Source organism: Pyxicephalus adspersus, chromosome 9 (genome assembly GCF_032062135.1).
Source record: "Pyxicephalus adspersus chromosome 9, UCB_Pads_2.0, whole genome shotgun sequence".
Classification (NCBI taxonomy): domain Eukaryota; kingdom Metazoa; phylum Chordata; class Amphibia; order Anura; family Pyxicephalidae; genus Pyxicephalus; species Pyxicephalus adspersus.
In genome coordinates this window covers 53,928,285-53,944,815 of record NC_092866.1, presented here as the reverse complement: position 1 = coordinate 53,944,815, position 16,531 = coordinate 53,928,285, and the positions used below count along the sequence as shown (strand labels likewise).

General features: G+C 40.6%; 1 protein-coding gene across 2 annotated transcripts in view; it reads left to right on the top strand.

Annotated features, from left to right (window-relative positions):
* Positions 1-341: 341 nt before the first annotated feature.
* MAPK8IP1 (mitogen-activated protein kinase 8 interacting protein 1) overlaps positions 342-16,531 on the top strand; it is a 49,187-nt gene continuing 32,997 nt past the window's right edge. For both annotated transcript variants that reach the window (XM_072422066.1, XM_072422065.1), the window contains exon 1: positions 342-435. In XM_072422066.1, the coding sequence (XP_072278167.1) occupies positions 350-435 (86 nt within the window). In that variant the 5' untranslated portion in view covers positions 342-349. The remainder of the gene's footprint in view (positions 436-16,531) is intronic.

Below are 16,531 nucleotides of genomic sequence, written 5' to 3'. Positions count from 1 at the left end.
ATGATTGGATTTTCATACCTATGGCACACTGCTGTCATTAGATTCCAGTGAATTGTAAAGCGACAAAAGCTGCACTTTCTGAAATATTGGTGCAACCTTTAAAATATTAACCCCATTCTATCTGTACATTATTCCTATAAGATAATGTATCTTTGCAATCACTGAAAGAGGCAAATTAAATGTATTTACTGTATATATATATATAGTGTATGTATTATTTTCACCACTTCCACCCACCTGTCATCCTCTTCCTCTCTTGGTCCTCCTCCTCTCCTACCTGTCAGCATCTCCATCCTCCTCCTCTCTCCTCTCCCCTCCCTCTGCCTGATCACAGCATCTCACAGACAGAATGGCGGAGAGAGAAAAGACAAGCACAACCCCAGCTGGTTCTTCTCCTTTCCTGGGGCTACACCTGGCTTCCCCCCCACATTTCAGGTAACCCCTTTATATGCTAAGACCCAGAAGGTCTCCCCTGCCCCCTTCTCCCCAGGGGGAGGGAGGATGCTTATTCTCTGAGCATTGCTCCTACCTCCCTGCCTACTACTGACTGCTCCCACTGGTGCTGGCCATGGAATATGTGTCCTTGTAATCTGCAATAAGTAAACCTACACTTATTGCAACCATGCAGCTAGATATTAGCCGTATATTGCATAGACTATCTATCTATCTATCTATCTATCTATCTATCTATCTATCTATCTATCTATCTATCTATCTTATGATGGATGTTTATTGCCAAGGCAATTTCCCCCCAAATCTACCTATACCGACTCTTTAAAGCCCTTGTTTATATATTGCAGTATGGCAACCATTATTATTATTTGGCTCATTGCATTATTTATTGTTAGGTTTATTTGTTTTCTTATTATATCTCAATGTATTGCAGTTTTGATACCAGAAAAATATATTTAAGTGTAGATGTGTAATGTTTTTATTTTTGCAGTGTATTATTGGAATTTTTTATAGTGTACTATATCTATCTATCTATCTATCTATCTATCTATCTATCTATCTATCTATCTATCTTACTCTTTAAATACACAAACAGTAAAAACACATATGCCTTATTATATCCTATTATATCTGTCTATCTATCTATCTATCTATCTATATATTTTTATCATATTTTCTCTATTCTTTAAATACACAAACAGTAAATGCACATATGCCTTATTATATCTATTTTATCTATTGATCCATCTATCTATCTATCTATCTATCTATCTATCTATCTATCTATCTATCTATCTATCTATCTATCTATTTATATCTATCTATCTATCTATCTATCCCTCTATCTATCTATCTATCTATCTATCTATCTATCTATCTATCTATCTATCTATATCTGTCTACCCCTCCATGTATCTTTCTATTTCTTTCATCTTTTTCATATTCTTTAAAAACATCAATATCATAGTAAAAGCACATATGCTTTATTATATCATTTGATATAATGTTTCTATATTTCCTCCCCCATATGATATATCTGGGTGTGGTGTATGTATATGTATATGATGATGTATTTTGAATAATGTGATTTTGAACAGCTGCACAGCATGCAATGGGTTACCATGTATTCTCCATCCCTCCCGCGTCTATACGCCTGGAGTAGGTAAACAGGTGTGGGAGGGGGTAGCCTAGAGGTACACAGGGAGGCCTGTGCATATATAACATGGAGGAGTTGGGATCTGGAATAATATAAGGTGACAGGGTAGTTCAGTAGTCAGTAACTTGATGGAGGAGGGAAGGTCAGCACAGAGAAGCTGGCAGAGCTGAGATGAAGTAAGCGGTCTGTGTGTCTCTGAGCCCACGTTCTCCTTCCTGTAACCTCCGGACCCACATAATCAGCATAATTATTATTATTGCCTCTGAACTAGTTAATTAGTTGATGCTTGGTGTGCATTGATCGGGGGATTTCTAGATGTGGCAGTGCCAGGGAGCTGCGCCTGCTAATTGGAATTCCACACGCCCAGCTGTTGTAGTGCTGCCATGCCAAAATCAGCATGTTGGGTGTTGTATTCCTTTCATGGGTTTGTTGTCACTGGGCCTCTGGGTGTCAAAATGATTAAAATGTGAACTGTGGATATTAAACCACAACAGCCAATCAGAATAAGTGTGGTTGGAAAAAGTTTGAATCTGATTGATTGGCAGAAGGCAATACAGACGGTTGTTTTTTTCCAATGCTAGCTCATTATTGGCATTTAGTTTTTATTTATTTTCCTTCTATCTTCATTTAGCAGTCACTTGATACAATGTTTCTGTATTATTTAGTATTTCCTCCTGTAGTATTGAAGGAAGACTGAACCAAGAGACACAGGTCACTTTTTACCAATCCTAAAAATGTCAAAGATAGCAGCACACCCATTCCAGTTGGGGTTCCATACAGGGCAATGTGTTGTTTTGGAGACACACTGGCTTTCTTTTTTAAGTGACATGCAACATGGGGCCCATGTGTGCTAAGAACCTTAAATGGATATTTATGGAATGCCAGCTGGCACAAACTCTCAAAAGGTGCAAATAAACTTTAGAGGTTTTATACCTTTTCTACTTAACCCAAAACTAAAAAGAATAACTTTGGTTTTGCCATCACTTTCAAGTTCCAACCTGACCCTAAACAAAGCAGGTAAGGGGGTGTAAGGACCATTTTCCTGCCCCATGTTACAGTCCATGGCCAATTGACAATTGGCTGGCACATACTCCCTATTATTGGGAGTACTGGCTAGTTTTCTTTGCTCCCAAGGATAGAGGGATATAATATACTGCTGGGGTTGACAGCAAAGAAAACCAATTGCTTTTCATCATGCTTTGGCCAAGTAAAGGTTCCTATGGCACCCTAGGTTTGCAATGTTATTTTCTTCTTTTCAAGCTACGACGAACAAATTTATTTTGGTCATGGTATAAAAACAAAAGTCAATCAACAGTAAGTGGATTTATATCCTTCTTTATCCATTTAAGTATCTTGCTTGGAAATACTGTTAGTGATCATCCTCTGCATAAAACTCAGCAATTGGAGCAGCATAAATACATTTCTTTTAGTTTATTTATTGTAGTAATGTGATCAATGCCTGCAGTGCCCTGATCTATAGGCAGAACCAAGCAGAAAAGCCACCCTGGGCTGCAAAACGTATAAATATGTTAGTAGATATTCTGATAGCAAGCCTCAAAGGAGGAGCCGCTGTCAATCCCCAAACTACAGCTTATCCAGACAAGTATTCCTGCCTCTGACATGGGTATGGGGGAGATGAGCATGTGTAAACCCAGTTTTTAAATAAGAAATATGGAGCATGTGCACAAGGGTGGCAACACTGCAGAGAAAAGATCAGCTGGGAGAACGTTGCCACCCTAAGGTTCATGCTTCAGTTTAAGGGAATAAAAAAGCACTACTAACTGGTGGGATCACCATGTTTTTCTATTAGTAGCACCATTTTTGCAATTTGGTTTAATAAGTGGCTTTTGAATTTACTAACACAAAACGTGTAAAAAAAAATGGCAGATTTGATGAACCATTTGATTTGCGTTGTTGGTATATAGGAACACCCATTAATTCCATCTCAGGACTGTGGCCTTGGTTTTATAGGTCCTAGGTGTTGGTGTTGCATTTGGAGCCTTTTCTTAGCATAGGTTTGCTGGTAATATTAGTCCCTCCAACCAACCCCCTACAGTATGATGGGTGCACCCTGGGCACAGCTGTCTGCTGGAAGGGTGTTTATGGCTGGACCCTGCTGGGTGTGGATGGAAGACGTGTACCAGCTACTTCTATGAAGCAAGCCCGGGGCTGTGAGCTGTCGGAGCGGCTAGTGCTGATCGCTTCCTTCCTGGATGAATGCTCTTCACTGGAAGTTACTGCAGCCTGACTGGGCTCGGCAAATAGAGCAATTAGAAGAGTCTGTGATAATGACCAGCAGCCCCATCATGAGCTAACGATCCAGGAACAGGCCTCATCCTGGGGGGTCATTAGATGATCAGTGCTCAGCCTCTGGGCAACATGAACGGTGGGTATCGGATGGAGCACTTGTATCGCAGATCAGCATGGCACTGTGTTTGTACTGAATTAGAAACCTGTACGGAGAGGAGAGAGGAGACTGCAAGTGGTCACTGGTCACCGCTTTCTGGAAATGCTAATTTTCTGGCTTTGAGTCGGGATGAGGATCACAAGTGTGATCTATAGCGTTGGGTGATCCGGAGTCTTACCAGTATTATATCATGCAGCTGGCATAAGTGCAGCCAAAGGGAAGGGCAGTGATACTCCGCCATAATGTCACATTCTATGGCCAAGCACATGGAGACGTGTATCTGCCTTGTGCTCCCAGTTCCTTACGCCATCTCCTCTCCCTGTGCTCTCTTTCTTCAGAGTGTCATAACTAAAGACTAGGAAAAGGTATCATAGGACCTGGTACAAGGGTCGCTCCCGGATATAGGCAGCTTTGAGCCCTCCAGCAGGAATGGGGTACAAATAGGGCAGGATCAGCAACCTATTCTGGTATTGTGGTTTTATGACATGATATCCCCCTGATTCTGTATACAACTACAAAACCTAGGACATCATCCTACAGAACTATATACAACTCACGCAAGCAACCAACGCATGTTGTCAAAAACACCCCTGAAGAAGCCAGACTTGGCGAAACGTGTCGGGTATATTAAATAACATGTTTTGATGGTTAAATACTCTGTATGATTACCAGTTTATAAGCTGACTAGTTGGTATATGTCTAGTGCCTAATATTGGTCTATGATGAACCCCAAGAAAATATTGTGGTTCGATTCAATCATTGATTACTATGTACTGTATTGAGCAATGTTAATGCTCCAACCACTTTTTCTGACCACTAGTTTGTTCAGTGGCCCCTTTTTATTTGTATGCTTGTACCAAAAACCCTGCTAAAGTCTCTGTCTTTACTTCTAAATTATCTATGTAATTATAAGGGTAGGCACTTGTTTTTTTTTTTAACACAATTGTGATTTATTACCACCATAAACACTCCTTAACTATTGTGGTTTTATACACTACACTTACTCTAAAGCATTGGGTTCTATAGAACCTGATCCCAACACCCCTTCACTGGCCATGTTCTTGCCCCAAAATTATAAAAAGAATACCAGATAAATATAAATGTAGTAATCTTTAATACTCAATGTATTTTTTTAATAGAAGAACCCAAGTTTGACTTGGCATTAGTCTCATCAGAAATGAGCTCATCAGTGTGCAACTTCCTCCTTCAAGTCACAGGTTAGGGGAGGAGCAAGACCTGTAAGTGTTCTCTAATTGCAGAAAAGGAAGATCAGGTCTGATCTGTGATATGTGGCAAGCTATGAATGGACAAAATACAAATACTTTGGCATGTATAGCAGCTCCTGTTAATGTATGTGTTCCACCTATTGAATTGTTTGCCTGCCATTGTTCATACAAGTATTATGAGTTGTTGTAGATTTCACCTATGTGACATTCAAATTCAACATGCTGCTTTTTATTTCATTCAGGGGTTTGTAGTTTGCACTGGCTAAGTGTATAAATGCAGATAGCACCGGGAATGAACAATGTTCTTACCTTTTATAGGCAATAACGTATCTTTACATTTATATGCATATTTGATTGGCTGTTAACCGATTCTCTGGCAATAGTCTTCTCTAGGTCACTTACCTGGAACAAGCATGCAAATCAGGGAAGTCATGAAAAAGTTAGTTGCATATTATTGGTTTATTTATATATTGGTCCTGAGTTAAAAAATAAAGGAAGTGGTATAAAACTCCTTATGTAATAGCAAAATACTCCACCCCATTGTTGGAGGAGATGTGGCCAATTAGGTTCCTTGTGCCGTGTGTTTTGGTATTGCAAAAGTATTAAGGAGGTTTGGACAAAGCTCTTTAAATTGTTATCTCATTTACCTGGTGTGATTATAAAACCAAACCCTCCTCTGGCCTTACTCAATTTAGGGATTGAAAAATATCCCATTGAACATAAGCCTAGGGTGACACACTGTTTATGTGCAACCAGACAGACTATAGCCTCTTACTGGAAAAGTATTGATGTCCCTAATATGTCAGATGTTTTATGCCGGTTCAACATGCAAGTTTTTTTATGAAAAACTATTTACTTATGATGCAGATCGAGAGACACAATGCTATGCTCATTGGTCCCCATGGTTTGCACACCCTAAATGTACGGTACAAACTTAATGGGTTTAAATATATAATTTTGCAAGTGATCTTCCATTTCTGTGTTTGGTTATTATATGGAAGGGTTGTATACTCTCAGAAATCTTGTTTTTTTATCTTGGCACCATTGTTGGTTGGTTTGTTGGTTTGTTTAAATCAGCCAGGACCCCTCCTATCAATTACCAACATATCCCTGCAAATTTTAGGAAGTGCTCCCATTGGCTGGTTCTGGAAAGGAAGCATATCAGGCTGAATTAATATGGAGGGGAAAGGAGATCAATGTTTAATCAAATCTAATGTCTATTCTTGTCTAAAAAAAAGTTGAGTTGGTTTATTTTTATTATCTACAATTGAGATCACAGTGCTCCCCCTAACAATCCCATCTGCATTTATGTGTAAAAGGACAGAGCCATCTTTGGAGGTTCATTATTGTTTACTTCTCTTCACTAATAACTTTATATGTTGAGCCACCTCATTTTATATATATATATACCTAGCTCCTGTGAAGTGTTTACAGGACCAAGGTAAAATACCTGATTGCATTATGAAAATGTTTTGATATTATGTAACAAATACACGTATATATTATTTTCCTGAGCCATGAACCTCCTTCTTTTTCTTCTTTTATACATTATACAGAGCCATCTTTGTTTAGGAATCACCCAAGGTAAACATCTACAGTTTCTTTCCCTGAGACAATTGATCAGAGATGAAATTCTGACTGCTGCGCAGTGCTTGGCTGTGTTCATAGATGAGTAACACAGATCAGCCCCCAATGCAGCTTTTGCATTTCCTTTGTTCCCTCTTCTCCTCAAGTTGTCACTCTGTAACTTTCATCACTTCATCATTACTTAATTATCTTGTCTGGAGTTCTCTTTTAACAGACCAACCAACCTTTGCTAAATCTGTAGACCTCCTGGCAGCAAATTGTCCCTGCATTGGAACCAACCAATGCAATTCTTGCATTGGTTGGTTTGGCATCAGATAAAGATTTCTCCTTATCCCCCTGATTAGCCCAATTAAGCAAAGATTATCTGTCTCATACTGAGGAGAGGGGACAAAAAAAAGCAAAGTAATAAAAAAATAGGCCGCTCATTATTACAAAGGCCGCTTCACGCTACCTTATGTGACACCCGCCCTATGACTCCACTGTAAATAAATCTCATTATAAACCCAACTATGGTTCCTTAACTCTTGACAAACAGAGAATGCAAAAACAAACTTTGTAAATCACTTTGTATTAATTGAGAGGAAAAAATTACATTTCTTCTATGGTGGTAAATGCAGGAGTGGACCCGTTGCCTGTACATTTGCCCCAGAAGATTAGGGGTTCCCATCAGATATGTAAGAAAGTAAAGGGTCCAGAGTGGAAAAAGGCTGTATGTGATCCTATGAACAAAAATGTAATAGTTACATAGTTAGGTTAGGTTGAAAAATAATGTAAATCCATCAAGTTCAACCACTAGAGAAATAAACATATCCCAGATATAAAACCCTATGGTCATAGTCATAGCAATTGGATGTTCCCTGAATCAACAGTTTTTTCTATCTTTACTTTAAAGCCTTAATCCCCAGTTATATTCTGGGCTTCTAGAAATCATCTAGCTTTTCCTCAAGCAATCTATAGTAGTTGCTGAAACTACTTCCTGAGGGAGCTGATTCCACATTTTCACAGACCTTACAGTGAAGAATGCCTTCCTTATCCGCAGATTAAACTTCTTTTCCTCCAGACGCAAAGAGTGCCCTCTTGTCCTTTGTAATGACCTTAAAGTGAATAAGGAAAAGAGTTCTCCATATGGACCAATAATACATATATATATAAAGCAGGCATGTCCAAAGTTGGCCGGGGGCCAACTGCGGCCTGTGTTCAGATTTCCACTGGCCCGCAACCTCTGACAAAAAATCAATAATATGCGGCCTGCCAGCACTGTTCACCACAGTATAAAATATACACGTACAAAAAAGCTATTTTTCTAGCTTGAGTTGATCAGCCGCCTTGCAATTATTGGCCTGCTACTCGGCGGGCATAATCAGCAGGACAGGAGTCCCCATGTGTGCACAGGGAATCCCCTCTGTCATTATAGAGGGCGTGTGCTGTACAGGAACCGCACAGCACAAGCCCACTTTGATTCAAATAACGTGTTCTGCACAGAGCCCTCACTAATATCGGACTCTGTGCACAGGGAATCCCTCACGTCACCCTGGTGGGCGTGTGCTGTGCGGGACCAACACAGACCACGCCCAAACTCACCCTGGTTAGGGGTCAGCCCCCACACATTTTCACCTCACCAAATCTGGCCCTCTTTACAAAAAGTTTGGACACCCCTGATATAGGGTAATTTATTGCCTCTTACAAATCAATAGATTTGGTGGCTGGTGAAGTTACACCCAAAGGACGATGGGAACTCCAATGTAAAGGAGACATCTAATGTGAAGGTTGATGGAAAAGAGGTCACCTGATGTAAAGCCAAGACTGATGGGAATTTGGGACTTTAATGTGATAGAGAAAGAGTTTGATGTATAGAGGGATCTTGTCAAAAAATAGCATTGAAGCCAAAAGATCTGTAGCTATCAGTGGTGGGGCAAAGATTTGGAGGAACAGGTGGGGCCAGGTCCAAATTTCTGAGCCACTGACCAAGCTATTGCCATTTGTGCACTGTGCTGCTCACAGCATCCCCAATAGAGAAGTAATGCATGCAGAGTCAAAAAATGACTATATTGTCTGATTATATTGTCTGATTGTATCTTATGTGCACATAGAAAAAAAATTATTTTTTTTCGAGCTGTTAAAGTGGGATTTGGATTTATCACAGTCATATTAACAGCGGACACCTGGAGGAGGAATCCTAATGGCATTCAGCCCAGTACCCTGATAAGATTCATTGTTTTCTTATATCTTGGCTGCCTTTTATCTGATTTCTCTCTAGTTATCTTGCATTTGCAGTGCACTCCAGGGATTGGTATAATGGATGTGATCTGTTTCCAGCTGCTTGAACAGGATCAGAAGAACTGGCAGGGTCCCTGGTGTATAACGTATCTGCTGTCCTTTACTGAACCGGCTGTCCTTTCCCAGCATGCATCTTAATTTTTTTGACATGAGCCAGTTCCTGATTTTGTTGGTTGTTTACTAATAAGACCATTGGGCTGATTCATCAAGCTGCAAAGACACTTAAAGAACAACTTCACTTGTAGTTGTCCTTTAAATGTTCCTGAGTGGTAGACACCTACTCTAATATTTTGGCTTGGTTCACAAGGACATTGTAAAGAGGTGAGGGTACCACTTGTCAACTGTGCATCATCAGACATTTAAAATTATGGACAATGGTCATCCCATATTGGCTGACAGGAGACTGGCAAGCAATAATTCAGTAGACAACTTACTTGAGGATGGAGAACATGGTATCTACTGTGATTGAGGAACATCTAACTCTAGAATTGCATTTTATTGACCAAGCATGGTCGTTGATCGGTGGTTGGTTGGTGGTGAACCACCCAATAACTGTGCTAAAATGCTAAAAATTGTCCATATAAACAAGGCCTTATCTGGAGGCCTTTCCTCAAGTGTGGTTCTTAAAGGTGTGGCTCTGTCCAGCATTGCATAGCCTTTGCAGAAATATATCCTACAGAGTCTATACCCTACCATGCACTGCTTGGCCCATCCATATAGCCAGTCCATACTCATGGCAGCCACCAGGCATCCTGGAAATACAGCCATAGGAAAAAATGGGCAAAGAATTAGGCATGTACAGCAGAAGCTGGATGCAAAAGGCTAAGAAGGACTGCACAATGAAGAAGCAGCGCTGAAGGTAAAAATTAAGGTAAGTGGCTCCCATTCAACTGGAAAGGTAGAAGAATATCAAGGCAAGTTTATTAGCATCTGAAGGCTTGATAAAATGACACACGTAATATAAATGAAGAAGATACTTTAGAATGACCTAAAGTTCATCTAAACCCAAAAATTGAACATATTGCAGCTTATGTTTCTTAAATGTGGTGGCTCCATTAATCCCAAGGTGAAAACGTCCCCTAACCCTGTTGTATCAGGACAACAGGATCAAGATTGGATCATGGAATCCTGTTCCTTCCCTATTTTTTCTTATCATGAAAGGGTGTCTCTGTAGCCCTAGAAAATGTAATTGATGACAGGACAGGTAGGGAGCACAGGAGGTTATCAGCTCTCACATTACTGGAAGGATCAACAGCTAATCTTTTAAACTTAGAATGCTTTCAAATGTATATTTAACAAACCAAAAGGGGATAAAATAAGAGAAGTTCAATGTTTTTTTTACATGTACTGTGCCATCTTTGCTGCCCATGTGGCTGCACAAGGTCTGCCATGGAGGTTTAATACCAAGAAGGGTCTTCCACTATACTAAATGGAAACTGTGCAGTTTATGAATTATGAGCATTTGGAGAAAAAGCTTTAAGGCACCAGGAGGCCTCAGTAAGGATCACCGGAGCTCTGTGGTTTAGTTAAGCATATCATATCTGTGAAATCGTCACCACAAGGAAAAGTTGCAGTAAATGTAAACTCAATCACTTCAATCACAGAAACTCTGTACCATGTAATTTTAAAACTCATTTCTTTTTCAGTATTTCCTGATTTGCCTGCTGTTAAGGTCCTAGTTCAGGCACTTCGATTTGTTTGGATGTGTTGTAGCCCTCTCATGAGTTCAGGATAACTGAGAACAACAAGGGATCTGTTCCTTCCAGTAGATTTCAGTACCCCAAATTTCTTTGAGTACCCATATAGATCCATTTGCAGCCCCACCTATGGCCAGCTTTTAATCAACAAACAAATGTAGTAGTCAGATGAGTATAGGAGGAGAAACCAATCCCAATCCTGATTACAAATTACTCTAGAACACCAATAAGGATCTTTCAAATATTTAGAAAATCCAAAGATTGAATGATGAGTCCTTTACCTCTTATATGTTTTTGAGAAAACACTGTAGTGTGTCTATGATTGTGTACATAAAACATCAACATCATATGTTATATATATGATAAACCGGTATGGTATATTTAAGTAATTAAAGAGAAAGCTAGGGTTTATATATGAACCAATGTACTACATTTTAAACAATTAAGAATGAAATGCCCCGATCGATTCAGCTCAATTACAGTTTATTGACACCTAGTAAACTAAAATCATGGTGGCCTAGAGGCCATCAACCTTCACCCATTGTACCAATATTCCTGTGTCCATATATTATATTGTGGGTGATGGTGTTGAACAATGGCGCTGGACACAATGTCACCCCACCCACTGCCCAGTGATGTATCATTTTGCCTATGTAGTAATGGTGTTACATGATCACCATGAAACGGATCCATAATCTCCACTCCTGCGGTTTACTGGAAAAGTAAATTGCTTGTGCAGAAGCCAATTTAAGAGACAGAAAGAGACAGACCTTCTCCCCTCCGGAGGGAGCGAAAATTTGTGTTACTCAACTTCAAAAGCTTTCTGTTTAACAGTGCGGCTTTCAGGAAAGCTGTTAACACAGAAGGAAAGACATTGTGCTTCACCACCTTTGCAGAATCTACTAGCTGGCAGGCAAGGTGGAGAGAGGTGGGGGCATTGGAAGAGAGAGCGAGGGAGAGAAAAAGTAGACAAAGAGAGGAGATGGAGAGATAGAAAGAGAGAGATAGGAAGAGATAAAGGTAAAAAAAGGGAGAGGAAGACATAGAGAATTAGAGAGAGAGAAAGGGTAAAGATGGATAGGAAGAGATAAGGGAAGAGAAATAGAAAGGGGGAATAGGAAGAGAGAGGCAGAGAGAAGAAGAAAAGAAGGAGACAGTAAAAGGGAGAAATATAAAGAGAGAAAGAAAAGGAATATATGGATAGGTGGGGACAGAAATACAGGGAGAGATATAAATAGGAAGAGATAAGAGGAAGAGAAAGGGTGAGAGAAGAAGTGAGAGAAGAACAGAAAAGTAAAGAAAGAGACAGCGAAATAGAGAGAGAGATTGGAAGAAAAAGAAAACAGGTTGAGAAAAGGAGAGAGGAATATAGGGATATAAAGAGAAAGAGAGATGAAGAGAAAAAACAAGGAGAGGGATAGGAAGAGAGAGGAAGAGAGAAAGGGAAAGAAGAGATAAAGTAAAAAGATGAGAGAGAGAAGAAATCAGAGCAGAACATTGATTTTTTGGATCCTTCATTAGACAAATCCCAGGAGTTTGGTGGCCACTGTACCTTAAAATTGCAGCCAGTGTTTCATTTTTATGATATTGAGGCAAACAGAAGCATGTGTCCCCTGGCTCCTTACAAATGGCTTCCTGTTTCTAAATTTGATTAACTGGCTCCTAAATTCTTCATTATTTTGTCCTTTACTGTCTGTAATGATGGACGTTGGCTTTATAATTTCGGCTCCCCTAGGCCATCTCAATTCTTTCCCTGTTATCATCCATGTTTACCACCTCCCTCCAATTCCTCCAGCTATCATATACAGTATGTTCCTTCTATGTATACTATATATACAACCTCCCTCCAGCAACCATATGTACCATATCTGATCTCTAAATCTTTGCAAGTGATCATTGATGTTTCCAATTACCCTTCAAAAATTGAAATACACTCTTCATTGCTATCATATGGGATTTTCAGTGAATATCAGCCAGGGTAGGGCTGAGCCGCTCTGCAAGGGAGCATTACACCCCCCCCCCCCCCCCTCTCCCCAGGACCAGAACTTAAAAGATCTGTTGGGCTGGTGGTTGAGTAGTGATATTCCTGGGGACAATTACCCACAATGGGCATTACCTGATCCATGTTTAGATCTGTGATCAAAGCACCAGGCAATGGGAAGTATTCCACCACCTTTGTGGGTCTAAAATGTCATGTGACCAAGGTTCGTGTCAAAGGCAAGGATCATGTGAAGGCCAAGGATCATGTGAAGGCTGAGGGTTCTAAGGGAAACTAATATTTTAAGATGTGAAATGGTGTGTAAGTTGTCCATCAGGAACACCCAATGTTTACCATGCCCACCAGGGCACCATGGACATTTTAGAGCCCCCAAATCTGTCCCTTCCTACCATGAAATGGGTAGTTGGTTGTGTTTGCTCCCCCAGTCAACCTTTAGTCCCAGCAGCACGCATTTTACACGAGTTGAGGTCATTGATTTCAGTTTTTGATTGGCCCATTTGTGACCAACTCCATATATGTTGGATTTCTGCACTGGTCATTTCCCATTTCTGTAGCTTTCTCTCACCTCCAGCAATAATCATTCTCTCTCCGCTGTGCCCGTCTCTTTGCCCTTTCCTCATATTTATTGGTAAATGTCAGCATAATTGGAATTCATGTCAGACCATCCAAAGCCGAGCGTGAAGAACTGTCTGCGAGGAATACATATCCATAAATTCATTTGAAGCTGGCATGCTGAGATCACCGTGGAAATAGCAGTAATTTGTTTACACAGTGGAAAGTCATGAATGAAAAGTGATGTCATACGATAATAGAGGAAGAGAACATAAGTGGATGACTCATCCGGCCCCCACCTACACAGATCACAATCTCAAGTCAGCCTCCCCTTTATCTATCTGCACCTGACTCCTCCCACTTCTCCAACCTGGCCAATGACATCAGCAGCTTCTTCTCAAAGGAGAATGTCCGTTATACATGAGTCATGTAAATCCTTTAATCCGTTTATATTTTTGTGTTATTATAAGAAATAATTCCTCTTACAAGAAGTGCAAGGAAAAGCAAGATTTTTTTTTAAAGCCACATTCTCTTTTCCATATTGTATATCTGTTATATATTTGTTATGTTTTTACCATTTTTTAGGCATGCATAGTAGTAAGCGTTTGTGCCTTTTTGCAATTCATTCAATGCAGATCCCCTGCACTGCCTTGGTTTGCATTATTATTACCCAAGGCCACTTTAGCATGACTTATATGATGAATGACTTCCTGCAGAGCAATACATCAGATCAGTACATGGCTTCCAAATGTCCCCTATTTAGATTAGGTGATGATCTATGTGTGTTGGCAGGAATAAGACTACCGCTGCTTCTGGTACACCCCCACCCCATTATTTGTGTATCTACCCTACATACCTCTGCATTAAACTATCACAAGCATGCAGCCAAGACTGGTTCTCTTTTCTAGAGTTTGGTTAAATGAACCATCCTTCCATTTTTTTGGCCACATTTAGGCTAATCCTATGATCTGCTGTGAATTGCATTGCTGTAATTGATTAGAAGCCACAGGTAAAATCAGTGACACTGCTCATGTTTCTTGGAATTCTGAGTGTTGTCATCATCAGCCTGGATGAAGCAGCTGGACTATGATACTCCTCATAGATCCTGATAATTTGCAGCAGATACAGGGAGTGGGACTGCACTGAAGGCTCCATGGGCTTGGCTCTCAAAACCATGGCAGACCTATTCCAACCCATGACCTGGATTAGAAGGTATGATCCTCAATCAGGGTGTTGGTTCCTCTTGATGAACAATTCATTGCAAAATCTCCTAGGAGTCCTTCATGGAATTTGGGATGTGAAGGGGTTGTATTTGGCATGGATTGGGGGTTATGGCATATTGTATGTTGGTATGTTTTGTTATAGACAGAACTTTGTTTTGGTGCCATGTTTGGTCTTTATTGTATGGCTATGCCTAAATGAAATCTGTACTAAAGGCTTCCATGCTGACTTCTCCTTGTGAAATTGCTAGTTGCCTGGCTGTAATGCCCTGGATCTAACCTGGCTTTTTCTAACTTTATTGGCTGCATGCTTGTTGGATATCAATTGTTCCCAAAGTGCTGAAGTTGGTAACCTGCTAAACTTAAAACCTAGCAAAAATTGTTTTATACCCCAAACCATGTCTACATCAGAAACATTTCAGTGTGTGTCGGACGCCTGCATTTCCAGTGAGCGCTCATCACTGTACATCACTACAGGAAACAGAAGGGCCATAGGTGTTTGTGGGAGGAACCACAAATAGAAGCATAGGGCCAGGATTCTGACACTTTAGGAAAAGTCTTCAGGCTCTTCTTCAGTAAAGCTAAGATGCGGGTGTGGGCAGCAGGACAGGTAAGTACTCACAATTCTTTATTGATTGTAGACGTGTCAGGGTCCAGAGATTACACCTCCCTGTCATTACCTGTTATGGATCCTTTACATCAGAAGCCAGCTGCCTACAATTGTATTCTTTCTTGTAAAGAGCCAGTTAGGTTCTTATCTCCATTGGTTTCCTGCAGCATGAAGGACGTAGCTGGCCCACCAGACCTCCACCAGGCCCTATGCTTCTGGATAGGGTTACCTTGCAGATAATTCACCTGTGACAGGGTATCTTTAAAGATTAGGGGCTGGAGTTAGCTCATGTGTGGGTTTGTGGTTAGGATGTGAGTATGTTTAAGGGAAGGAACTCAAACCCGTGCAATTTGTTTTACCAACAGGCTACATTTTACTTAAATAGTGTCCCTCTGATCCATTGCAGCGCCAAACATTTATGCTCTTTTTCCTCAATTGACCTGTTCCCCGGGGAAGTGTCTAACCCTATGCAAATGCTGGTTTAAGCATGTGTCCTTTCTAAGCATATGCATATGTCTATAATAAAAACATACCGAAGCTTGCTTTAAAGCAGTGGTCCTCAACCTTTTTTGCACCACAGACCAGTTCCATGCAAGAATATTTTTACATGGACCCAGTTTACTTGACTGGCTGAATGAAATGACAAGAGAGAGGACCAGGTTTACATGATTGGCTGAGTGAATTAACAGGAGGGAAGACACAAATCCTTCTTGTTACAGTGAAGACTGCAGCCGACAAGGCTGTGAACCCATGGCCCAGTAGTTGGGGACACTTGCTTTAAAGGGTTTCCCTCCACAAAATGCCCTAAAGTGGCAATAGAAGACCTTTGAGGTCTGCAGGCCCACTGACTCCTCCAACACCCAAAGTCAAAGTATGAGACGGTTTTACGCCTAACTCCTGGCCCATAAGTATGATTGGCTGGCTCAATAACCAATAGCTAGAGGCAGAAGGGGGTGCCAACCACTGACTTTGTGAAAAATTCGATATTTGCATATTAGCCTCAGATTCCTCAACTTTAGTAGTTGCATGTAACCACCAGAGGACGCAGCTATAAATGCCCCAGGACTTTTTATCATCTCATTGCCCATAATGGGGAGTAGGAACAGGTATGGGTAAGGGAAGGCAGATATCTAATTTTGGAAAATCTCGTCTTTCCAATAGCAGATTGATATCTTCAACTGCATGGATGAATTCCATTTCCCCAGTTCAGCCCGTCCATCGTTTGTCCCAAGAACATTGTGTGTGTTGTACCGTGACCTCGCAATTTACGCTCCATGAATTATATTCAATTTATGGCCCTGAGATGCCACCTAACAAGTGTTATGCCATGGCAGGCCGGGCTCCGCC